Consider the following 25,677-nt stretch of genomic DNA (forward strand, 5'->3'; position numbering starts at 1 on the left):
CCTTAACATTTGTTTACCCCTTCACTGTGTCAGTCACAGCACCACTCTTGAATCTCCCTGCTGGTCTTGACTCGTTAAATTTATTTTATGCTTTCATTCCTCTTTAATAAATACATTACTTGCAAGCAGTGAATTGAAAACACAGCAAAAGAAAAACGACCATTAGTGATTGGACAGTTTCTTACTTTGTGTTACATTTAACTGTTCTTTTGACAGCCCAGTTTTTAAAGCCAGGTTCGTATGGAAATGCTTTCACTCCACTTGCACTGCTTTTGGAAATAGCCTACTGCTTCATCTGTCTGTTTATTTTAGTGCATTCATGACACAACACAGTCAGCACAATGTCTCATCTCTGCTTAACAAAAGATTGTATGGTTGTTCTTGTCCTTTTTTAAAAATGCAGCCATTTTTGTCAGCATCAGCTTCTTAAATTTGATTCCCATAATCCTTTGTCAGGTACAGTTAATCTGTTAATGTAGAAGGAACAATTACAGTATAGTAGCCACAAAATAATTGGTGATCTGTGGCCCCATTTTACAAGAGGAACATGCAGTTGTTGTCACTGTGGCGTAAATGGTCTGCAGCGGTTACGCTCACAGGTAAGTTCTTGTAAATCTTAAAGTCTAAGACAGTCTTCCATGGTATTCATGGTTGGAAACTGTGTTTGTTGTTCGTTTTTCTTTCACTCATATTGATTTAAACATTTATATCTTGGCATAGCCTTACTCCTCCTCATTGTTTTTCAATGTAGAACTAACTAATGTGTCGTAGAGAGATCCCATAGTATGGGAAGGAAATTGTTGTACACTCTGGTCTTGAAAAAGTGAGTGAGACTAAAATGTTTTGTTTTACCAGCAGAGCAGAAGAAAAAGGTTTCTAGTCACTAGAATGTGTGTTTTTTGTGGGGGGAGGAACACATTCAGGCACACTGCAAATCTCACTCTTCTGCTCTTTAGGTCTGATGCACCAGTGGTGGTCACATTTTTTCAATCATTTACACCAATGAGGATGACTGTGTAAAACACTGCTGTTCTGACTTGGGATTTTTATTCAATACTTCATTACTGAATTAAACTAAAATCGTAGCATGTTTATTAGCTGACTTTTGAATACAATGCATCATTCAGTGTCACAACCAGACAACTCATTACAATTCAGGATATTCTGTAATATCATGAGTTGTAATGGGTTGCATAATTAGAAGAATTTATGACCGCAAACTGTGTATTGAGTTTAAAGACACTTTTGGAAAAAGGCTCGTTACGCAATCCTGGAAATTACAGGTCAGTAAGTGTAACTTCAGTACCAGGCAATTCTGTTCACTATAATTTAAATCATCAATTTATCAGATGAACATGATATACTGCTGAGTCCACATGGCTTTTGTAAAGGGAAGTCATGCCTCACCAATCCACTAGAATTCTTTGAGGTGACAACAGTCATGTGGACGAGGGTGATCCAGTAGCTATAGTGCAGTTGGACTTTCAGAAAGCCTTTGACAGCGCTGCTCACTGAAGGCTCTTAAGCCTTAGGCTGGATATTAGGAAAAACTTTCTCACTCGGAGAGTGGTGAAGCACTGGAATGAGTTACCTAGGGAGGTGGTAGAATCTCCTTCCTTAGAGGTTTTTAAGGTCAGGCTTGACAAAGCCCTGGCTGGAATGATTTAGTTGGGGGTTGGTCCTGCTTTGAGCAGGGGGCTGGACTAGATGACCTTCTGAGGTCCCTTCCAACCCTGATATTCTATGATTCTATGAAAGTGAGCAGTCATGGGATAAGAGGGAAGGTCCTCTCATGGATCAGTAACCGGTTAAAAGATAGAAAACAAAGGGTAGAAATGAGAGTTCACTAGAGTCCCCCAAGGATCTGTACTAGGACCAGTGTTGTTCAATTTATTCATAGATAATCTGGAAAAAGGGGTAAACAGGTGGCGAAGTTTGTAGACAAAACAAAATTACTTAATATTCAGTAAAAGCTGTGTTATCTAGCACTTTATCGACCAGAAAGCTCTATAAATTGCCATTTCTGATCTTCAATAGGGTTGGGTTGGAATGGGGCCGGCAGGCTCCCTACCTGACTCCGCATGGCTCTCTGGAAGCGGCAACGTGTCCCTGCTGCTCCTAAGCAGAGGAATGGCCTTGGGGCTCAGTGCGCTGTCCCCACCCCGAGCGCTGGCTCAGCAGCTCCCATTGGCCAGGAAGTTTGGCTAATGAAAACTTCAGGGGTGGTGCCTGCAGGTGGAGGCAGCGCGCAGAACCCCCTGATGCACCTCTGGCTAGGAGCAGCAGGGACATGTCGCTGCTTCCGGGGAGCTGGTAAAGGTGAGCACCACCCAGTTCCATCACCCTGAAACCTCATCCCAACCCCCTGCCCTGACTCACCTCCCGCACCCAACTTCCTCGCTCATAGTTAACCAGAATTTTTGATTTACCAGCACTCCCCATTCTCCAACGTGCTGGATAACAAAACTTTTACTGTAGTTAAGTCCAAAGCTGACTGCAAAGAATTACGGAGAGATCTCACTAAACTGGATGACTGGGCAAGAAAATGGCAGGTGAAATTAAATGTTGATAAATGCAAAGTGTTGCACATTGGAAAACATAATCCCAACTGTACATACAAAACGATGGGGTCTAAATTAGCTGTTACCACTCAAGAAAGAGATCTTGGAGTCATCGTAGATAGTGCTCTAAAAGTGTCTGTTCAATGTGCTGCGACAATCAAAAAAGCTAACATGTTAGAAACTGCTAGGAAAGGGATAGATAGATAGAAAAAAATATCATAATGCCACTATATAAACCTTTGGTGCACTCACACCTTGAATAGTGTGTGCAGTTCGGGTCACCCCATCTCAAAACAGATATTAAAATTGGGAAAAGTTCAGAGAGGCGATGGAATGATTAGGGGTATGGCACAGCTTCCATTTGAGGAGAGATTTCAAGACTGGAACTGCTCAGTTAGAAAAGAGATGACTAAGGTTTTATAACATCGTGAATAGTGTGCAGAAAGGAATATTTACCCCTTCGCATCACACATGCAGCAGGGGTCACCCAATGAAATTACTAGCAGATTTAAAACAAACATAAGGAAGTACTTCTTCACATAGCGCACAGTCAACCTGTGGAACTCTGTCAGGGGATGTTGTGAAGGTCAAATGGGTTCAAAAAAGAATTAGATAAGTTAACGTAGGCTCTTAGCCAGGATAGTCACCGAATCAACCCTTTGCTCTTGGGTATCTCTAAATCTCTGACTTCCAGAAGCTGCCCTTCATGATGGGGGATGGATCACTCAATAAATTGCCTGTTTTGTTCATTCCCTCTGAACTGCCTGGCACTGGCCATAGTCAGAGACAGATTGCTAGGCTAGACAGACCATTGGTTTGACCCCATATAGCTATTCTTACGTTCATTCTTGTATTTGTTTTCTGTGAAGGGTTCTTTTGTAAAATGTAATGAACCTGTTTTCTTTAGTTCAAGTCAGAAGCTGACATTTATTGCTGCACCCATACCTTCCAACTTATTGTATCACGAACTAGCTCTTTTCCCTCAGGAAGATGAGACATTATGCTTATTGTTTCCCTTACATGCACTAATGGTTCCTTGCTGTTAACCTATTGCTAGGCCTGTTTCATTCTAACATCTTAGTATTTTTGTTAGAGTACATGTGAAATGCATCACCCAGTCTGTGCTTGAGCTCATTTTATTTGATTTGGTTTTTTTGTTTCACTAACCTCACTTTTTTTCAGTTTAATATTGGCTGCATGCTAGTTTATATATATATATATAAACCCAATCAAGTCTAGCCTGGATTTTGCTATGATTGTGTTTTGGTTTCTAGTGGTGGGGCAGTCTTGCACTTACAACTTACTCAGTATTCTAAAAGCCTGACACAAAAACAAAAAGACTAAACACGATGTAGATTTTCTTTTCAAAAACAATCTAAAAGTGGTGCTGTCTAGGTGATGGATATGATTGTATAAATAACTTGATTTTATGCTTTTTAAATGCTTTTTAGTGTCAATTTTTTTATTGGTACACTTTATTTTCTCCCATATTGCTTTTTTTTATTTTAAACATTATGCACAAAAGTTGCCCAGAACACCATCAGAACGTGACCCACCCCGATACCCTATCCCCCTTGAAAAATTCTAGCCAGCAATTTTTTGACATTTGTCTTCCCTTTTATTGGGCATATATTGCCTTTTCAGTAGCATTTTTTTTGCATGCACATATGTAGAAAATCTCTTGCTCGTCTCATGTTTAAATGTCAGTGGGAAGGGAAGAATATATTATTGGAATATTTTTGGTTTGTTTTCTCTGTTCTGTCTGTCAGGATAATATTGGACACCGCTTACTCCAGAAACATGGGTGGAAGCTGGGCCAGGGATTGGGAAAATCACTTCAGGGTAAGTTCAAAAGTTTGTTCTTGAGAAACAGATTCAACACCAGATTCATTTTTTTAATTAATTGTTTTCTGCTGTTTTTCTAGCTTAGATTTCCCCCAAATGCCAATGTATCCAAACAAATGCACTGGTTAATTTTCATGTTCAGCAAATTGCAAGTGGAAACTGTTGCCTCCCTTAAATATAGAGGTGTGTGTGATGTAGGTTTGTGAATCACCTTGTTTGTTGTTTTTGGAGGGAGAGGAATTAACTGCATATCTAGTAACAGGTAGTTTGCGCAGCTTATAAAATTACATTGATATTTATTTGGCTGGAACATGCAGATGTTTGGTGTTAAGAGGAACTTGCAAATAAAAAATAGATGTACTGACTTCTGTGAACATTTGATGGTGTCAGAAGCCATTAGAAGGCGAGTAAAAGGGCCCACTGATGACTGAAGTGGTGGCAGAGGTTTTGTATGGATGGGACAGGCTTATTTCGTTGAAGACTTTTACTAATTTCCATAACTCTAGCAATATAGTTACTATGGGTATAACATGTCTATTTGAAACATTTTTGTTGCTAGTTGGTACCAATAAGCTGCTTATGTTCTCTTGCTGTGCCCAGTCCACATTCTTCCACCACTTATACTAAAGAAGCCTGACTCAAATCAGCGTGGTAGGCTGCACCAGTTTAATTGAGGGAGAAAATTGGCTCTGGCTCCTTTGTCTCCTTTGCAGTGGTCCTTATTTATTTGGTAAAGATCTGGGAATTTGCAATTTGGGACCTGTATCCTTGCAATGACCCCATACAGAGAAGTGTTCTCTGCTGCAGAAGGCTATTGGAGAGAAATTAAGTCCTTTTGAACTGTGAAAATGTATACTAAAAGCCTGTAGAAATGAAAGGCGCTCTAACTTCTCCAGTGTGTGTACATAAACGAGGCTGCATCTAATGATCAAAACACTTTTCATTTCCTCTAACATGGTGTCAGTTTAAATTCAATTTTCTTTTGTTAATGCCTGGTATTTGTACAGTTCTCTTGTACTAGTGTTGTAGCCCCAGTTCAGGAACCTGTTGTAATTGACATACCTTGCAAGGGCTTCTGTATTGGAATGGAGTTTACCGCACACAGGAAAGTTTTGATCAGATCTGTTCCTGTTATGCCCAAGACTTCATTGTGTGTCTCAAATATAGAGTAACCAGGGATCAGAGAGGAAGCTAGATACACCTCTCATTGCTACTGAGTTTAAAAGCAGATGCTTAGGAGTGAGGCAGAGGGGAGATGCCACAGAGGCGGGGACCTCCATAGGTTCACACAAGCATCTTAACTTTATATGCACAAAGTAGTTTGAGCCTTTTGAATCTTCTCCCTGCCTTCTGCTGATGGGTATTTGGATCTCAGGTGGTGATTGAAACTGACTTAGAGTTGAAGGGAAATTGTGGATCTCAGTCATGTGGATATTCTCATATCTCCCTCTTCTTTTGTAATTAAGGTGAAGGGGAAAAACCATCCAACCCAGTCTGAGTCAGTTTTAATGCATTCTTTTCTGAGCATATTGAATTTTGTGACTGAAAGGTGCTATTGAAGTGCAAAGAATTGTTCTCTATAGATAACATAAACTGGAGCTCAGGGAGAGGAGAACTTTTGTTCCAGTATTGTTTGATCGATGTATGATGATGTTTCAAGGTCCCTCCCTCATGGCTATAGCTAACAAGAGAACTTGTACGAATATCCATGGCACTGACACTGTTCATTTTGAGTATTTTTTTATCCCACTGGCAAGTTGTCTGTTTTCTTTGTTTTTATTGAATTTTATATCATTCAAAAATTCAAGTAACTACATCCAGGAAAAGTAGGAGCAGGGCCTTCACGCTTGCTTTGTGAGCTTGAGAAGTAAAACCACTTCGACAATGCACTGAAGATGGAAGAGAATCGCTAGGAAAACAGACAAAAATGAGCAAAGCAGATTTCCAAGCATGTTAGGAATAAGAAACACAGAGCTTTGATTGTCTTATCCATGCTAACTATTTGCTTAGTGCAGAATTAAAACAGCTAAAACATTTAGTAAATGGAAACTAAACATTATAAAAACATTCTATAGCCATCATCAGATTTAGCTAAAGTAGTCGAAGGAGATCCACTTTTTAACTGTTCCTTACCATCAGCAGTTATGGGTGCAGATTAACACCTGTCCTTGGCTGCAGAATGCCATTTTTACAAGGGTGCAACCCTTTAAAAGGTTTTTGAATATTTATTTTGCTTATACTGCCAAGTCCTGCTCTCTAAAATGGTATGGTCATCTGCTCTGAAAGCCTACCAACCTCCCTGCAAGAATCCTATTAGACTTTGAACTACTGAAATCAGGATGAAAAATACTTACCGAAAGATCTAAAACACGATGGCTGGATTGTGTCAACAGATACCTGTCTCTCACAGGCATCCTACCCTGTAACACATTAGGTTTGGCTCAGAACAGCACATCGTGAAAGTGCATAACACCTTTAGTGGTCTCTACATTGTCTAAGCAACACATGAGAACTAATCATGTGTTATCAGCGGTGATGACTTTGTGCATCTAGTCACATGATTGACTTCTGCAGGTTACAAAGTTGATACTTTTCAACATGCATTTTCATTTTTACGTAGTTTTTAAAAGTCTGAGTCCAGGCATCTGAGCAAGGGCTTCCCCTATCTTCCAGTAGGGAATAGGTGTGTCAAAATATCCATGACAATCATTAAATGGTATACGTCCTCAAATGGAGTCAGAACATTTTCACCCATCCCTTCCTCCTGAGTTCCTTTAAGAACAGTTTTCTATGCCTCTATACAGCTGTGTCTCTGAGGTATGTTGGCTGTGACAGTGTTTGTAACAGGGTTCAAAACCAGCAAGTTGAGAGTGCATAATTCTCCATCTTCCCTGCGTGGGTAATAGCTGGGAGTTTCCAAATTCTCACAGTGACAGAATTAACTATAGCTGTTGTAGTTCTGATTCTTCCATATGGTGGCTCATTCTTCACAAAGTTCCTAAAACAGAATAACACTGTGCATAGTGGAGTTGTCAAGATATCAGCGTCTTGGTAACTGTTTTTGTAATGCTGATCTATTAAGTGATAAGAACAGGAGTACTTGTGGCACCTTAGAGACTAACAAATTTATTTGAGCATAAGCTTTCGTGGGCTACAGCCCACTTCATCTGATGCATAGAATGGAACATATAAGGGGAGAGAGAGAGACAGACAGACAGACACTTCAAGCTCAGCGGTTTCTCGTAGGAGTCTGTTTTTGAAGTCTATCTGTTGCAAAATTGTCACCGCCAGGTCTGTTACTGAGTGGCCAGAGAGGCTGAAGTGTTCTCCCACTGGTTTTTGGTGTTATGATTCCTGATGTCAGATTTGTGTCCATTTATTCTTTTGCGTAGAGACTGTCCGGTTTGGCCAGTGTACATGGCAGAGGGGTGTGGCTGGCACATGGCATTTATCATATTGGTAGATGTGCAGGTGAATGAGCCTCTGATGGCGTGGCTAATGTGATTAGGTCCAGTGATGGTGTCACTTGAATAGATATGTGGACAGAGTTGGCATTGGGCTTTGTTGCAAGGATTGATTCCTGGATTAGTGTGTGTGTTTTGTGGTATGTGGTTGCTGGTGAGTATTTGCTTCAGGTTAGGGGGCTGTCTGTAAGCGAGGACTGTTCTGTCTCCCAAGATCTGTGAGAGTGAGGGATCGTCTTTCAGGATAGGTTGTAAATCTTTGATGCGCTGGAGAGGTTTTAGTTGGGGGCTGAAGGTGACGGCTAGTGGCGTCCTGTTATTTTCTTTGTTGGGCCTGTCCTGTAGTAGGTGACTTCTGGGTACTCTTCTGGCTCTGTCAATCTTATTTTGTTCTTTGTTTTTTTCCACTTCACCAGATGGGTATTGTAGTTGTAAGAACGCTTGATAGAGATCTTGTAGGTGTTTGTCTCTGTCTGAGGGGTTGGAGCAAATGCAATTGTATCTTAGAGCTTGGCTGTAGACAATGAATCGAGTGGTATGTCCTGGATGAAAGCTGGAGGCATGTAGGTAAGTATAGCGGTCAGTAGGTTTTCAGTATAGGGTAGTGTTTATGTGACCATTGTTTATGAGCACACTAGAGTCCAGGAAGTGGACCAATCCACACAAGCGTGATTGTGGGATGAAAATTGTTGAAATCATGGTGGAATTCTTCCAGGGCTTCTTTTCCATGGGTCCAGATGATGATGATGTCATCAGTGTAGCACAAGTAGAGATGGGGCATATAAGGGGATGAGAGCTAGGGAAGCATTGTTCTAAGTCAGCCATGAAAATGTTGGCATGTTGTGGGGCCATGCAGGTGCCCATCGCAGTGCTGCTGACTTGAAGGTATATATTGTCTCCAAATATGAAGTAGTTGTGGGTGAGGACAAAGTTAAGCCACCAGGTTAGCCGTGACATTATCGGGGATACTATTCCTGATGGCTTGTAATCCATCTTTGTGTGGAATGTTGGTGTTAGAGGGCTTCTACCTCCATAGTGGCCAGGATGGTGTTTTCTAGGAGATCACCGAAGGATTGTAGTTTCCTCAGGAAGTCAGTGGTGTCTCGAAGATAACTGGGAGTGCTGGTAGCGTAGGGCCTGAGGAGAGAGTCCACATAGTCAGACAATCCTGCTGTTAGGGTGCCAATGCCTGAGATGATGGGGCATCCAGGATTTCCAGGTTTTTGGATCCTGGGTAGCAAATAGAATACTCCTGGTCGGGGTTCAAGGCATGTGTCTGTACAGATCTGTTCCTGTGCTTTTTCAGGGAGTTTCTTGAGCAGATGGTGCAGTCTAAGTGATAATTAAGTGATAATTCTCATGCTTAGTGTTTGAAGACCACTGTCCTAAAAGGACTTTCATAGGGTTAAAATATAGCTTCTCTTAACTTATGTATTTAAAATTGAAGAACATACTTGGATATATCAAATATCTGCTCTGATAAGGGCTGCCACCTGTGACCCTACTAACATTATGAAGCTGACTATTTAATATTTGTTTGGTTCAAAGCATACATACACACATTCAGCAGGGGCATTTGTCCCCTCAGCCCTATATCTCTTTGATGTTGACACATTTTTGGTAAACAGGTTTCATTATTATACACAGTACAGACGTGTTAGCCAAACCAATAGCCAACAAACATTAAAAAAAACAACACAGAATAAAGCTCATCAGTTGCCTGGCAACACCTTCAGCACTGACAGTAAAGAATGGCTTGGGAAGGTATTTTGCTCCAGAGATTGTATAAGGGTGGTTTTGTCAGTAACAACATCATGGCAATTGCAAACCATTTCTCCTTTTTTCTGGGAGAGGAGAGTGGCGGGGGAGTGTGTGTATGTGTAAGAGATGATTCAGGGGCTTGGGCTAGGTGAAAAAGTTAGATCACCAATAGCATAGGTGCTGACTCCATGGGTGCTCTGGGGCTCAAGCCCCACAGGGGAAAAAAGGGGGGTGCCCAACACCCACCAGCCACAACTGTTTGGCAGGGGCTGCTGATCAGCTACTCAGTTGCTGGTGGGAGGGCAGAGAGCCTTGGGGATGGGAAGAGGCGGAATGAGGGTGGGGTCTCTAGGTGGAGTGGGGGTGGAGGACCCACCAGGAAAAATAAGTCAGCACCTGGGACCAATAGATACCTAGTCAGTAAACTCAGTATAGGAGCAACTCTCCATAAAGATACAGAATAGGTATGTGGGAGGGGCTCCCACTAACTTTCATTTTGAGACATTGGAAACCTGCTAAATGAGATTGAATAGGAGAGGACTAAGCACAGATAGAGGATTCTGAATGGCCCAGAAAAGGAATGCAAGAGATCCGGAAGAGGGCTGTGAGGAGGCTAAGCTGAATCTGGAGGAGGAAGAACAGGTTTTCTCAGTGGTTGTCAGTGCTGTGAAGCTGACTAACCATAAACAAAGAGAAGGAGATTAGAGCAGTGTGCGACCTCCCAGAGGCTGAGAATCTGTTCTGTTAGAGGCTATATAGGATCACAAAAGCAGCTTGAGAGAGAACACTCCATTCAGGTGTTACAAAACATTTTTCTTTACTAATATGGGATTGTGGAATGGAAGAGGTTGAGAACCAGTGGGTAGAATATTGGCTGCAATGTTGTGAGCAATGTGGAAAATGTAGGTAATGAGTCTGGATGCCTCAAGTGATCTGTTCTTGTCATATAAATGATGATTCTACAGGAGTATTTACTGACTCTGCCTCGAGTACCTGCCTCAGGTTCACACTTGAATAACTTTGCTCACAAAAGCAATTGGACAATGGCAAAATGTCGTAATTATAATGATCCTTCAACATTTCTGTAGTAGATTCACTTATTTTAAGTATTATTAGCGCCGTGTGCATTTTCTTAACTCCTTTCTATGCAGAACACAGAAATTAATGTCTTAAAGAAGTCAAGTTAAACTTCCCTTTACTAGAAATTACTCAAACTGCAATACTGTGTGTAAATGTAGGCAGTTGGCATACCTGAAGCTTGTAGTAGTGTTGATTTAAACTGCTCCTACTGAATTGTAGATACCAGATCTAGTTGATGACTTTCATATATTTTGTCCAAGAGAATATTAATCTGGTGCCTCAGATATGTGAATCAGAGTTTAGTATCTTGCTACGCTAGCTAATAGCTAACTGATAACTTTGTCAGTGTAACAGTTGTTTTAATGTAAGTTAATATTTTTCTGCTAAGTCAAATCATTTTGGTGGTTCTTGTTTGGTCAAGAAGGGAGTTTTGTCAGTAAAAATCTGGGGCTCTGGAGTGTTGGCTTCTCAAATCGTCTGAGGCTGAGGCAGCTCCTTTGTGCTCTTTTACTGTTGCCATAGAAATATTTAGCTACATTCTTTTCCATATAGTCTCTTATACTGTGCTCATCACCATAGTATCTGAGTGCCTTCCAGTAGTGCACAAGTGACATAACATCTGTCATGTTTTGTGTGTTCTCTCATCTCTTCTCCTGGAGGAGACATGTGCGCTGTAGTGTCTTGTTTGGTAGGATGTCTTTTTCAAAAGTTGCTGTGTATTCGTTAGAAAAAGTAACATTGAGGAAATGTCATGCGCTGGGAGCAGAAGGAGGTGGTTTGTGATAGTCCTTAGTTCCTGTGTGGGGTGTTCATTTCACAATCTTGGATCAGCCCCCACAAAAGTACCATCGCCCACAAAGATGAGCTTTACCCTTCTTCTTGTAGAGAGTTCCATTGGGCCAGGGGAGCAAAACTATCAACAGAAGTCTTCAGGTAGACTGGGGAGTGCCTTGAAAAAAAGAACCAAGCCCGTGAGCTTGATTTGATATTCTGTGGGAAGTCACTGTAGAAAGCAGAGAGTGAGTTTAATATGCAAGTGTTTTATTTAAAGGTGGTATAGCTACACCTAGTGATGTCTCTATTCTCATATCAGTTACACAGGGGGCTGAAATATATGGTGGTTATAATCGATGGGTGACACACTGAGGAAAGTGGCAGCCTTTGGGTTTCTTTGCTTGTCAGTTTGTTGTTCAGTTATAGAAGGAACTAGTGGTATTTACGTTTCCTAATACTTTGTTATAAAATAGAAACCTTGGGGGAAGGGGGGAAGGGAGTGTGAACACCTTTGCATGCAAAAGAGAGATGGTCCTTGGCCCAGAGAAATGCCTTTTCTGTTTCACGGCATTTAGCTGAGGTGCTGTGGGAAGTCCTCGCTTTCTTTTTGTTGCTTATGTTGTCAGCAACATTTTGACAACAAGTCAAAACCACTGTAAGGTCAGCCACACCTGCCTCCGCAGCAGCAACACACATTGCACTGGGAATCCAGGAGTAGACAGCCTCTCAGGGATCGAGGGAAAGAGCCACCATGCTGGGCTCTTTTGGATAGCCCACCCTTCCGAACCTAGCATATTTGCCTCGTAACCAATCCTCCTCTTTGGATGCACCGCACAGGGCCATGAGCTCCTTTCCCCAGGATAAGCTGCCTTTACCTGCTGCCCAGCTAATATTCCTGTAACCCAAGCTGTGCTGAAGGTTTGTGGTTCAAATCTTACTGATGTTGCATGGGGTGGGGAGGTGTTACAGCAACACTTAGTGTTGTTAGCTTTTCCTTTTATGAAAACCTAGTGAATCACACACACACAACTGTTAAAAGAATGTTATTTGAGTTGCAAAGTGAAACACTTGAAAGTTAGAAAATGTCAGGATTTAGGCTGTGTATGCAACCTTACTTCTGCCTCTTGTGCATATGTATTACGATAGTTTTTGTCTCCATGATCACTATGTCAGCACAAAAACTGTGTATAGACAAGGCCTGGTTTTTGTACAGGACCCTTTCCTCATTCAAAGCACAAAATATATGGTGCCAAAGCAGGGTTGGGCAAGCTATGACCTGCAGGCCACATTCGGCCCACCAGCTGATTTTAATCTGGCCCTTGAGCTCCTGCTGGGGAGCGGGGCTTGGGGCTTGCTGCACTCCAGCTGGGGTGTGGGGTCAAGGGCCGCTTCGCATGCATGTGCCCCAGCTCCATATGGCGCCCGGAAACAGCGGCATGTCCCCCCTCTGGCTCCTACGCGGGGGCGTGGCCAAGTTGCTCTTTGTGCTGCCCCTGCAGCTCCCATTGGTTGCAGTTCCTGGCCAGTCGGAGCTGCCAAGGGGGGGCGGGGGGGAGAGCACCTGCAGATGGAGCAGTGCACAGAGCCACCTGGCCGCGCCTCCTCATAGGAGCTGAAGGGGAGACATGCTGCTGCTTCCAGGAGCTGCGTGAGGTAAGTGCTGCCTTGGAGGCTGCACTCCTGATCCCTCCCATGCCCTCGCCCCAGTATGATCCCCCTTCCACTCCTCTGAACCCCTCAGTCCCAGCCTGGAGCACTCTCCTACACACCAAATCCCTCATTCCCAGCTCCGCCCCAGAGCCCGTACGTCCTGCTGGAGACCTGACCCCGCACCTGAGCCTGGAGCCCATCCCACACCCTGAACTCCTCATTTCTGGCCTCACCCCAGAGCCTGCACCCCCAGCGCTCACCCTCTCCTGCACCCCAACCCCAATTTTGTGAGCATTCATGGCCCGCCAGACAATTTCCATATCCAGGTGTGGCCCTTGGGCCAAAAAGTTTGCCCACCCCTGTGCTAAAGGAAAGAATCATAGTTGGGTATTGATTTAAGCTTCTTGAACGGTTCCTGCTGCATTAACATGGGAAGTTCAAAGGTGTGTAGGGAGCAAGACGGGACTGAAAGAAGAAAGGATGATCTTGTGGGTAAGATAGGTGAGTGCTTCACAGGAGAACCCAGTTCTCTCCCTGCCTCTAATGGCCATCTTCTGATATGCTACTGAACAAGTCACTAATACCAAATTTTGGCAGGTGGCCACTAATTGTGTATACCTCATTTTCCGGGTACCCACCTTTGAGACACCTGGGGACTGATATGCAGAAGTCAGTGGAAGCTGTGGATGCTCAGCACCTCTGGCAGTAAAGTAGCATGGTCTGGGGAAATGAGAGTCAGGAAGTGCTGAATTCTAGTCCTGGCTCTGTCACTGATTCACTGAATGGTGTCAGGAAAGTACCTGTCTCAGTTTGCCCAGCTATAAAATGGAGGTAAAAATGCTGTCATCTCACAATGGGGGAAAAAAGTTTGTGAGGCCCTCAAATACTGCAGTGAAGAGCTCCCTAGAAACAGACCATGAGGCAATGAATTTAGCATTTGTAGAATAAATAACACATGCATTCCAAATGATGAGGATAAAAATACTGAACTGCTGCCTTATTCGCAGAGCGCTCTCTCTCCTGAGCGCTAAATGAGGCAGGCATCCTATAGAAAAAAAATAGTATTGTAAGTAAGGACTGTATATCAAACAGCATATCACCAGCAGCACAATGAAGGATGCATGGGCAGCCTAACTTCTGACATACTCTGATTTCGAGGTGCGTGACATTGCAATCTAAATGCTTTCCATAGAGTCCTGCTTAAAATTAGGAAGTAAAGAAACTGGAAAACACACCTTTAAAGATTTCTATTACAATAGCTGTCTCCACTACTGTGTCAAAATACATGAGTTATGACAGGGCCCAAAGGGAGATTTGACTTTATGCATCAGGTCTGAGCCTCCTTACGAGAGCAAAACTGTTGCCACTCTTGTTTATAATGTATAAGATCCTTCCCTTAATGATAGTTTTGTGGATCCTTTGAACACAGTATAATAATTTGATCCATTTATTCTTTCAGTGACATGGGTACATCATAATGGAGAGAAATGATCTTCTCTTGACCTAATATCAGACTTTGTGTTTTGGGCCTAATATGCTGCCAGACCTATTCATAGTACAGTAAAATTGTGCAAATGGCCATTTCTGGTTTTGGCCACAGATGAACTGCCCCCCAGCCCCTCGAAGTAGTCTCAAATCCACACAACCACTGCTTGGCTCTGTCTACTTGCTAAGCACCAACACCGTGCTCGCTGTTGTACAACACACAAAGGAAGACCCTGCTGCTTCCCTGAACATCTTATATTCTATATAAGCAAAGGAATGCTCAATACAATCCAAATAGATATGCATACCGACTATGGCATGCTTCCCAGGTTATGTCCTTCACTGCAGGGCTTCATGAGTGGACAGGCTATCCAGAGCTCATGCTTGGGCTAGATCACATCTATACACCCTATTAAAAAAGGCTTGCCTTTATTTTAATCTGCTTTGTGTTGCAGTGACCACCCCAAGAGTTTAAAGCTCTTCTGAGCTCAACAATACTGCTTGTGGTTGGGCAGTAGGAGGAGTTGTTGAATGTCTGAAGGGTTGCCCTCCAACAGGAATTGACTGTGCCACCCCTGTTAGTCCCTTACTGGTGGGCAAAACGAGAGAATTGGAATTTCCCACTTGGCAGCACATTTGTGGTCATTTAGGTATTGTAGACACGAGTCCTATGTGCTGGCAACATTTTTATTTTAGAGTTTAAAAAAAAAAAAAAAGGTAAAAATAAAATCAGTCTTCAACTATGCAAATAAAATCCTTCTTTACTCCTTCCAATCCTTTTTTAGCCGCTGTATGGCGCAGTAATTAGAGGTCTAACCACCACAGGATAAGCACTACTAGTGTTTGTGCGTGACTGAGACAGCGAGTTTGACTTTCAGAACCCATGCTGAGTTTGTGGAACGAGTAGTTCAGAATAACTGTTTACTTGTGGGTTGTGCAAATTCAGATTAATTGACACAGTAAACATAGAACCTAATGATGCAATTATCAAGCACGCTTAACTTTTCAGAGCTACCTTTAGACAGCTTTGCATCTTAACTTTTACCTTGTTTCCAAGGTTTAGTAATTTTTAAGCACATCCAATTTAGAACCCCCTGAAAAATATATCTACTGTTTCATTTTCATTAGTGTGATGAGAATAACAATAAAAGAAAAAAAAATCTGAACTCATTGTGGTCATCTTCTATTTTATAGTATATCTACAAGTTGGCTATTTTTAAAAATTATTCTGTGTGATTTAGACCTAAGCACTAATGCACTTTGTGGCAAAAAAAATCCCAGACTTCTGGTATCAAGTGGTTAACATACATCAAGTCTACTGAAGAGTGGCATATAGCGATCAGGAGCAGGCCAGTACCCTTTTGCTGGATACGTGTTCATACCAGGCATTTCAGGGTTTATAGTAAGGAGAACATATTTGGTTAAGTGGCATGAAAATCTGATCACAAATAGCTTTCCTGATATTTTCATGTTTGTTAGCTGGCACATCCTGATTTTTATATTAAACCTAACTTTTTAAATTGAAGGCATCAGACATTGCATATTACCAGGAAATTATTTACAAGACCTGGTGGGATCCAAGTTAGTTCCAGTGGAAATTCTTTTTCTGAACTTCTAGTAGGTTAATACCAGTCAGAAAAGTATTGAGGGGAGGGTATTGTTATCCAGTAGCTGCAATCCCTCTCTTTTATATGTTAGAAATAAATCTGCATTAATATTAGGAATATGGGAATTGCCAGGCTGGAGCCGTCTTGAAGTAATCTAGTTGAGTATCCTGTCTCCGACGGTGGCCAGCACCAGATGCTTCAGAGAAAGGTGCAAGAACCCTCCAATATCATATGTGGGGGTAATCTCCCAGCAGTAGGTCTCATCTTGGTCTCTGTTAGTTTAGAGAGAGGCTTGAACCCTGAAGCATGAGATTTAATATTCCTTCCAAAATTTGTGTAGACCAAAAGTTATGCTAGTAAACTGTATCAAATAGTTTGTCAGTGACTTTATCATACACTCCTTTAAGAAATGTTTGTGTGATAAAAATAACTAAATTCAGAGGCACTGATACCTATTGAGATTCCACAAAGTGTCTTCCTTCAATCCATTTCCTCCCCTCCCCCCATGCTTGTTGGATTATCTTTCAGACATTTGCAGATCACTGAGCAGATGCAGTGCCTCAGTAAGGAATGTAACTTGCAGTACAGATTTAAAGTCTGAACAATTTTCAGAGATCTGAAGAAGTGTCTTGCTCTCTCTTTTTTGGGGGGAATGGGAATAAATATGTGGTATACCTAACGAGTTCTGAAATGCTACTTGCATTCTTGAAACAAAGAAATAATTAAACATCTTGCGTTTACTTTAATTTCAAGGCTTGGCTACACTTGCAAATTAGAGCACATTAAAGGAGCCCTGGGCGCACTAGCTCACTACCTGTCCACATTGGCAAGGCATGTAGAGCGCTCTGACTTCACGGCTAGAGCACTCCTGGTATTCCACCTCGGTGAGGTTAACACTTGGTGCACATTGGCTGAAATGCCTGGGCGTCAGTGTGCACGAGTTGTTACATTACTGCGCTCTGATCAGCCTCTGGAAAGGTCCCATAATCTCTTTAAATCAAGTGGCCACTCTTGTCATTGTTTTGGAATCACTGCAGGCATGCCAGTATGCCCTTTTGAAAGCTCCGTTTCTGACAGCCTGCATGCTTATCTGCTCCGAGACAAAGCAACCATTACTGTGGAATGCTGTGTGTGTGAGAGAGAGAGGTGGGTGGGGGGTCTATTGCTGTCTGAATTTACAAAACAGCATGCTAACGTGCTCTCAGCCTCCCCAAAAAACTCCCCTCTCGCCCCCCTCCATATATACACAACACACTCCACTCCATCCCCCTCATTTGAAAAACACATTGTAGCCACTTGCATGCTGGGATAGCTACCACAATGCACTGCTCTCTGTGACCATTGCAAGAGCTGCTAATGTGGCCACGCCAGTGTGCTGTCAGTGTGAACAGACTACAGTGCTTTCCCTACTGCGCTCTCCGAAGGCTGGTTTAACTCAAAGCACTCTACATCTGCAAGTGTAGCCATGCCCTCAGAGATTGACCTTCCTAGAGTATAACTCTTACACGCAGTTTGCTTTTCCCTTCCCCCACTGGGGAGTCTGTAGTAAACCTATGCCAGGGCATTCCTACTAGGTCAAAACATTTCCCACTCCCCTTGTGGCTTTGGTCACATCATCCTTGCTATGAATACTGTTTGAAAAGAAAAGGGATTGTGACTTTGCTCTAGAGATAGTACAACTTCTCTGATTTGTTTGGAGCAAAAATAAGATTGTCATCTGTCAGATTCACCTTCTGAAGTGGACTAGTTGTTGGTGCCAATCTTATATAGCCACATACCAGTTTGAGTTCCTGCCCTTCCTTGAACTCAACAACAATCCCTTTAGAGGGGTAGGAACTAACACGGCTCTAAGGAGATTCACTTGACATCTGAGAGAACCTAAATCTATGGCTACATGTGAAATGCTAAAGATCACATTTTGGCGTGGGCTAACCTATTGTGTGTGTTTTTCTTGCACTGGTTGTCAGAGATCCCCCCCTCTTTTCCCTTTGGCTGTCTTCTGTCCTACCCCACTAGGCTTCACATTGCAGTCAGTGGGATTAGATGTGTTTTTGTTCCTAAGATAGTCATTACATTTCTCTGCGGTCAGCCAAAGTGGCTTACTAGCATGAAACTGAAAAAAAAACAAGGAGTCCTTGTGGTACCTTAGAGACTAACAAATTTATTTGATTTGTTAGTCTTTAAGGTACCACAAGGACTCCTCGTTGTTTTTGATGATACAGACTAAGGGCATGACTACATTTGCAGATGTAGAGCACTTGGAGTTAAACCAGCCTTCACAGAGCGCAGATGGGAAAGCGCTGTAATCTGTCCACACTGACAGCAGCCAGCACACTGGTGTGGCCACAGTAGCAGCTCTTGCAATGGCCACAGAGAGCAGTGCATTGTAGCTATCCCAGCATGCAAGTGGCTACAATGTGCTTTTCAAATGGGGGGAGTGGGGTGGAGTGTGTTGTGTGTATGTGGGGGAGGAGAGTGGGTTTTTGGGGGGATGAGAACATGTCAGCATGCTGTCTTGTAAGTTCAGAGAGGAGCAGACCACCTCTTCCTCCCCTTCTCCCCCCACACCTCTCTCTCACACACAGCATTCCACAGTAATGGCTGCTTTGTCTTGGAGCAGATAAGCATACCGGCTGTCAAACAGAGCTTTCAAAGGGCATATCCTAAACAATGACAAGAGTGGCCACTTGACTTAAGGGGATTATGGGATGTTTCCGGAGGCTGATCAGAGCACAGTAATGCAACAACTCGTTCACATTGACGCTGGGGTGCTCCAGCGGGGGCGCAGCAAACGTTATTCTACTCTCCGAGGTGGAGAACCAGAAGAACTCTAGCCATGGAGTCAGAGTGCTCTGCTTGTCTTGCCAGTGTGGACAGGTAGTGAGCTAGTGCACTCGGGGCTCCTTTTAATGCACTCTGACTCGCAAGTGTAGTCAAGTCCTAACATGGCTACCACTCTGAAACTTGTTAGCATAAAACTGGACTCTCCTAGTTCCTGTGGGCTCAGAGCTGGGGACCCAAATTCTGGTCTTCTGTCTGGCAGCACGTTGCATGCACCCTGTGCCATTGGGTGTGCCTTCAGTATTTTGGTGATAGAAGCTGTCACCGCTGTATGTAGTTGCAATTTGTGCTTGAACTGTTAAAACCTGGTGCCTGCTTGGCCAGCTGCCAGGGTCAGCCAGCTCTCACTCCTAATGAAATAATAATGGTTATATTTAAAACAAAGGCGGCACCTTGAGTAGTTAAAGTAACATTTCCCTTGTCTTGTATGAACACGCTATAAGTTTATGGAATGCCTTGTTGACTTCATGCCCTTTAAAATATTTATTACCTTAAGATCTTGATTTTTAAAATCTACATCTTTGAATTTGAAAAAATGCAGCATCTTTTAAAACTGATTCATCACCATGAACTAAACATCTTCCAACACCTGCTAAATCATAAGCGAGAGCAGTTGTGAAAACAAACAGTAGCTACTCAAAACTGACCACCTCCTATCTCCCCCACTCCACAGGACGAAGTGTGGCAGTGGGGTTGGAGGAGGTGAGGAAGAAGCCTTTAAACCATCCTGTCTGCCTACTGCAAATGGCCTATTTTCTGCCCCTAAAGGTTTCTGCCTAACAAATGGTATTTCTTTTTTACAGCATTTTGATCCTGGACTTGTTGTGGTGATGGTAAACTTAGCAGTGGTAATTTTTTATTTTCAGACTGAATTACTCCTTTTGTCATCAGTGCACCAATATGTTAGGCTTACTTTCTCTGTTGTAGCCTTCATCCTTCTGCTTGGTCTTTCATTTCCTTTCCTTTCCTTTATGCACACTTGTCTGATCCTTGTTCATTAAAGGGTGTTGCTGAGAAGGGATGTTTCTGTTTGTTAGAGCTGCCAAAAATCAGTTTAAACGTAAAATTCTAATACTGTCCAAACTTGATTTTCCCCAACATGATGGGCACTAGCACTTGCTACTGCAATTTATGAATTTTTAAAACTTTGACTGCCTTAGAAGGCAAAAGTACTGACTCATTGTTCATATACAGGGGTTTACCAAGGTAATGAGCTTGAATAGAAAGATCATGATTCTTGCAGAAACAAAACAAAAACTGGTAAACAAAACAAAATAAATTCTTTTTGCACTTGTTCTCAATCATTCTATTGGGTCTACCTTTTACCAGTAAATCCCTGGCTGAGACGTTATGAAAGTGATATTGCACCTAGGAAGTCATTTTTATAACCTGTCTTTAATTTGGTCCTTTTGCTAAAGATTGCAGTCACTGCTTTCTTATTATACCATTGGGCGTAATCTGGGTGAAAATTTACCTACATGAAAGCTAAATAGCTAAAAGCTGTTTTGGGTTGGCTGAGATGGCTTAATAAATATTTTTATCTTTGGACTTGTAACATGCCCAACTAAACGGTCTCTGGGCATATGTATAAAAATATAAAAATGCAGTTAAAAATATAAAGCTAAATACATATCTGAAGTGGAAATTACTCATATTTATTTCCTAGTTTAATTAAAAATACATGTGTCTTTAACAATCCATAGGATCTCCTTGATGTTCCTGTGAAGTTGGAGGTCCATGGTTTAAAAGTTTTTGAAGGAGCTAGGAAGAGTTTCTCTTGGAGAACAGAGAAACTTTTGATGTAAATCAGAGGCTTTTCTGATGTGGTTTTAAGAACTAAGCCTTTTTTGTGCACGTGAATTGAAATAGTGTCTTAATTTTGGCATGATTAAAACTAGATCTTTTAGCCCAAAGGTATAATATATGTGTATCTGTGTGTATAACAAAACAATTGTTTACACCGACCCAAGAATAGTAATAAGGGAAGTAAACATTCTGTTTTTTTACTCAAGGTACGCACCGGATAAGGTAAGTACTTTTCAGTGGGCTTACATCACAACAAACAGTGCAAGTTGTGATGTAAAAAAGCTGTGGTAGTAAAGTGCTTGTCTGCCCCATTTTGCTTTGTTTGGCTGGTTATGAGTGGATTAAAGATATGTAAAAATCTCCAGCATAGTTTGATTAGTTCAAAGTCAATTTTCTTCGCTACTAGTCCTTTTCACAGCTTACAAGTTACACAGTAAGTAATAGAGGGTTTCATAGTGGGAACATTAGGAAGCAAGTTGTGATTAAATACCTGTTCTGGAATTAGCGCTCATTTTTTTTTTATGAGAGAATTCTGGCCTACCATGGCATCAGTTAATTTTTTTATTTAATAAGATGCAAAACTTGGTGGGAAACTAATGAGTTATATAATAAAACATGTTTGGTACTTGTTTTTCCATTGAGGGGTCAGAAGATCAGGGTTGTGATCTAATAGTGTGAGGGTAATGAGGAAAGATCCTTTTAATCTCCTGGTGCCAGGACTTGGCAATGTTGAACATCAACCAGTTATGCAAAATGTACTTGTGGTTAATGTTCTGAGAATCTCAGTAATAAGCACCAAAGAGCTAATGAGTACATTTAACCTTAACAGGTTTGAGAGAAGCAGGTTTGGATGTAAGCTGTGAGAATGGCTTGTGTTTGGTTCACTGTAGCTTTCTGGTCTCTGCACTCAAAGGCAAGATCTCTAACCACCCAAACCTAATGTGTAAAGTGAGTGGTTGGAGCAGACTTGGCCTCTCACCTTGTTTGTGTGTTTCTGTTACAGGTAGAACAGATCCCATCCCTATTGTCGTCAAGTATGATGTCATGGGCATGGGCCGGATGGAAATGGAGGTAAGTTGATCCTGATCCATCTTATTCTAAATCACATTGCTTCATCTACACTGGGGCCAGAAGTGTAATTGGAGAGTGATGTAAAAGTAAGAACTTTGAGCAAAGCTGGAGAGAAACTTTGCCTTGAATCCGAACTATAGAAAAAGCTTTTCTCCTCAAAACATATCCTTTAGTCACCCATGATTAACTGATTTTTGAGGCCTGGAGTCTTTTCTTTAATTCCTTGGCTGTGAGAGTTGGATTTCCATAAAGGTAAGTCCATTACTGGGAATGGACGTGCCTGGTGGGAACCAGCAGCATGGAAGGCTTAATGAACTGTTCTGTAGACAATGGGATGACAAAGCAAGGAAAGCTAAGCACAATACTCACAGAGATTGTTTTCAAACAGTTGAATAAATGACATTTTCTTGGCTATTTGGGTACCACCAAGAATTTATGGGAATAATTGCATCTGTTCTTGTTGCTAAGCTTGATTATGCCGAAGATGCCACTGAACGGAGGCGTGTACTGGAGGTGGAGAAAGAAGACACTGAAGAGCTGAGGCAGAAGTACAAGGTACTTAAACGAACACATTGATGGCTGAGTTTCTATGGGCTGAATGGGAGAGACTTAGTTCTGATAGGACCGAGCAGTCTGGTCATTCAGCTCCAGCACTGATGGCACTAGTTAGTTACCCCTTGGTTGTGTAAAATCTTGTGCTTTGCTGCTGGCCTGTTTCTTTAATATGAATGCTGTGCTGCTGAATGCAGCGTTGCCAACTGAAGGTCCCCTGTTTACTCACAGAACAGCTACTGCATGGGCAACAGTTCTGCAAGGTTCCACAACGCTGCCTCCTTCCACTGTGCCTCATCCCTGATCTGGGTGGTAAAAAGGAAGTGTTGGTCTGTGGCCTATTTATAGCCCTTGGCTTTCTGCTGAACCTGCCCACGGAGGGTTAATTAGTGCAAAATCAACAGGTGGAGTTCATATGACCATTGCTCAACTGGAAAATGGAGTAGACCTCATTGTATTGCCTCTAATTCCTTCAGTAAATGGAATTTCATTGTAATGTTGTTGCTTTCTAATAAAGCCAACATTTATGCAACACTGCTCTGGTGTAGGAAAAAATTGACTGCATCTACTTAGCAGAATTTTCATATGCTGCCAATATACAGTATTAGTGTCAGTTCTAAAGCAAGAATTTTTCCTGTTATATCATCCGCAAAAGCCTGCGTTTAGCAAACCAACCTGCTACTCTGTTTTTTTTAATAATAATAGTGAACCACCCTACTGGCACTGAACATGCTCCATTGCAGTGTATCTGAGTTCAGGACCAACAACTGGCTTTCCTGTTCTGAGGCCAACGGAGAGTGTGTTGCCTCCAGGGTATTGCACTGTTCCATATCCCTTCTTCTGCTTACCAGCCATTTCCCATGAAGCACATTTAATCTTGGGGAAACTTGCTCATTCAGCTGTCCTGGGACATGAGAGGTGATAAGGATGAAGAAAAGTAGCGGATACTAGATTTAAGGCATCCATTTTACCTAAAATTTGATGCTTTTGGGCAGGGGCTTTCAAACTTTTCTACTGGTGACCCCTTTCACATAGCAAGTCTGAGTGTGACTCTCCCCGCCCCATAAATTAAAAACACTTTATGTATTTAACACCATTATGAATGCTGGAGGCAAAGTGGGGCTGGCAGTGGAGGTTGACAGCTTGCAAACCCCCATGTGATAACCTTGTGATCCCCTTAGGGGTACTGACGCCCAGTTTGAGAACCCCTGCTTAGGGAGTGGTGAACAGAGGTCCAACTGCATTAAAGTAAAACAAAGCCATATCAGTTATAAAATGCTTACCACTTCATTGGTGAGGCAGGTGGCACTGAAAGCAGTTTATTCAACAGTTAATAGCTGTATGCTCCCTCTTGCTTTGTTGTTCTGTATTAAGACCTTAACTTGCCTGTTGCATGAGCTTCTATGATATTTGATCATTATGAAAATAGCATGTTAATTATTTTTTAATCATCCCTTAGTTCTGAACTGAAGTGCAGTTAAACAGGTCTATTGTCATATTTAAAAGGATAGTATGTTTTTAAATGGTCATTTGCAGGTTATAGTAAACAGTACATTTCCTTACATCCCTTTGACACATTTCTACTTTAATATATTAAAATTGTCCTAGTCTTTCGTTTTGGTGTGGCATAGTGTCGGACAAACCATTCACACACTGCAGAAGGAGTGGGGGTTTAGTTCTGACATTAGCTGTTTGAAAGCAATGTGTGACTAAAAGCTGGAATTTGTTTTCCTTGTTGGTGGTTTCCCTACAATATACCCCAAGCTGTGCTGCCAAGGATCTGCAGGCAACAACAGCTGAAGGCTGTAAATTTATATCTTCATTACATGTTGGTGGGCAGGAAGCTTTTCTTCTCTTCTGTGAATTGTGTAATGATGTCTTATTCTGCATTGCTGTTTTTATAGCAGAGTTCTTAGTTTTTCCTATTACTTTTTCAAATGCAATTGAATGTGTGTATTGTTTTCATAATTGAATGTGTATTGCCTTTGTAACTGTTTTTTAAATCTATCTTTTTGTGCAGGCATTCAGAGCACAATCTTTAAGCAACTGTTATTGAGAGCACTGACAAGTTTCTCCCAACACATTTGTTTTATTATCATGCTTTATCACTAGGCTTTTGCATTTCTGTATTAATTTATGGAAGTCTCCCTGAGCACAATTGTTTCACTACTTTAGAGCAAACAATTATGTAATTGTCAACTGTGGCCACATTATTATTAGCTATTCACGGGGTCTCAAAGGAATTTTAGATAGCTCTCCAACCAAAAGTGAAGCAAGAAACTGTTTAATTTCCTTCCCTGGTATAGATTCTGAACAGGACTATTTGAAGAGTTATATTGTTTGGCCACAGGATGTGTTTTAACCTTTTTTAAACACTGATTCAGGGAAGGAAATGTGCTCATGGTTTCAGAAGCAGATCTTTTAAATGCCATTGTTCTCCAAACCTCATGTTGTTTAGCTTTCCTTTTCTAGCGTCTTCACATTGACCAGCTCTAGACTCAAACCCTTAGTTTTTTCATATCAATGTCCTTAGATGATAGACACATTCTTCATATTGAAGTTATAACTTCGAATAGATTTTTATCTAAATGTTCAAAATACCTTTAAAAAAAATTGTAAAACCTTGTAACAATAAGATCTTAGTGAGGATTTTTTCCTGTGCTCTAATATTTTAACTCAATCTTGCATTATAGTAATATGTCAACCCGTAGCAGTTTAAAAAACATAATTAACACATGAGGAGTCAAGACATTAAAAAACAACTACTTCCTCTTGGAGAAAATCCTAACCAGTGTATTTAGAAGCATTTTTGCATGTACACTGGTGGGGTTTTTCTATTTCCTGTATTTTCTGTTCTTTAAGAAGATTAGCATGAGGATTCAGAGCTCATCTGCCCCAAGTCTTTATTCCCTGTAAAGAGTCATAAGCTTGTTTTAGTCACATCACAACTGGTTTGTGGTAGAAAGTTTAAATTTGTAACCTCAATTCTAACTTCAGAGAAGCAGCAAGCAGCTCGTGCAGATGAACTCTGAGGAAACAAGGGTTCTTGTTTCACATAAATAAATGCATAATTTCAGCACTGCATTAGACTGACTTTAGTTCAGAATGTAGGCTTTGTTTAGAAACACCTTCTTAACCTTGAAGTTAAAATTTTAACAAAAATAATCCTTTCAAGCTGAA

The 25,677-nt window shown here is 41.7% G+C and overlaps 1 protein-coding gene across 9 annotated transcripts in view; it reads left to right on the top strand.

Annotated features, from left to right (window-relative positions):
- The window catches only part of GPATCH8 (G-patch domain containing 8), an 85,332-nt gene that overhangs the window by 24,351 nt on the left and 35,304 nt on the right, over positions 1-25,677 (top strand). For 3 of the 9 annotated variants that reach the window (XM_032796004.2, XM_032796005.2, XM_075059642.1), the window contains 3 exons: positions 4,331-4,403; positions 21,878-21,945; positions 22,414-22,500. In XM_032796004.2, the coding sequence (XP_032651895.1) occupies positions 4,331-4,403; positions 21,878-21,945; positions 22,414-22,500 (228 nt within the window). Of the gene's footprint in view, positions 1-216; positions 235-4,330; positions 4,404-19,871; positions 19,917-21,877; positions 21,946-22,413; positions 22,501-25,677 lie in introns of all 9 variants that reach the window. The other 6 variants (XM_075059643.1, XM_032796008.2, XM_075059644.1 and 3 more) reach the window with 4 other exon arrangements.

Source organism: Chelonoidis abingdonii, chromosome 21 (assembly GCF_003597395.2).
Source record: "Chelonoidis abingdonii isolate Lonesome George chromosome 21, CheloAbing_2.0, whole genome shotgun sequence".
Taxonomy (NCBI): Eukaryota; Metazoa; Chordata; order Testudines; family Testudinidae; genus Chelonoidis; species Chelonoidis abingdonii.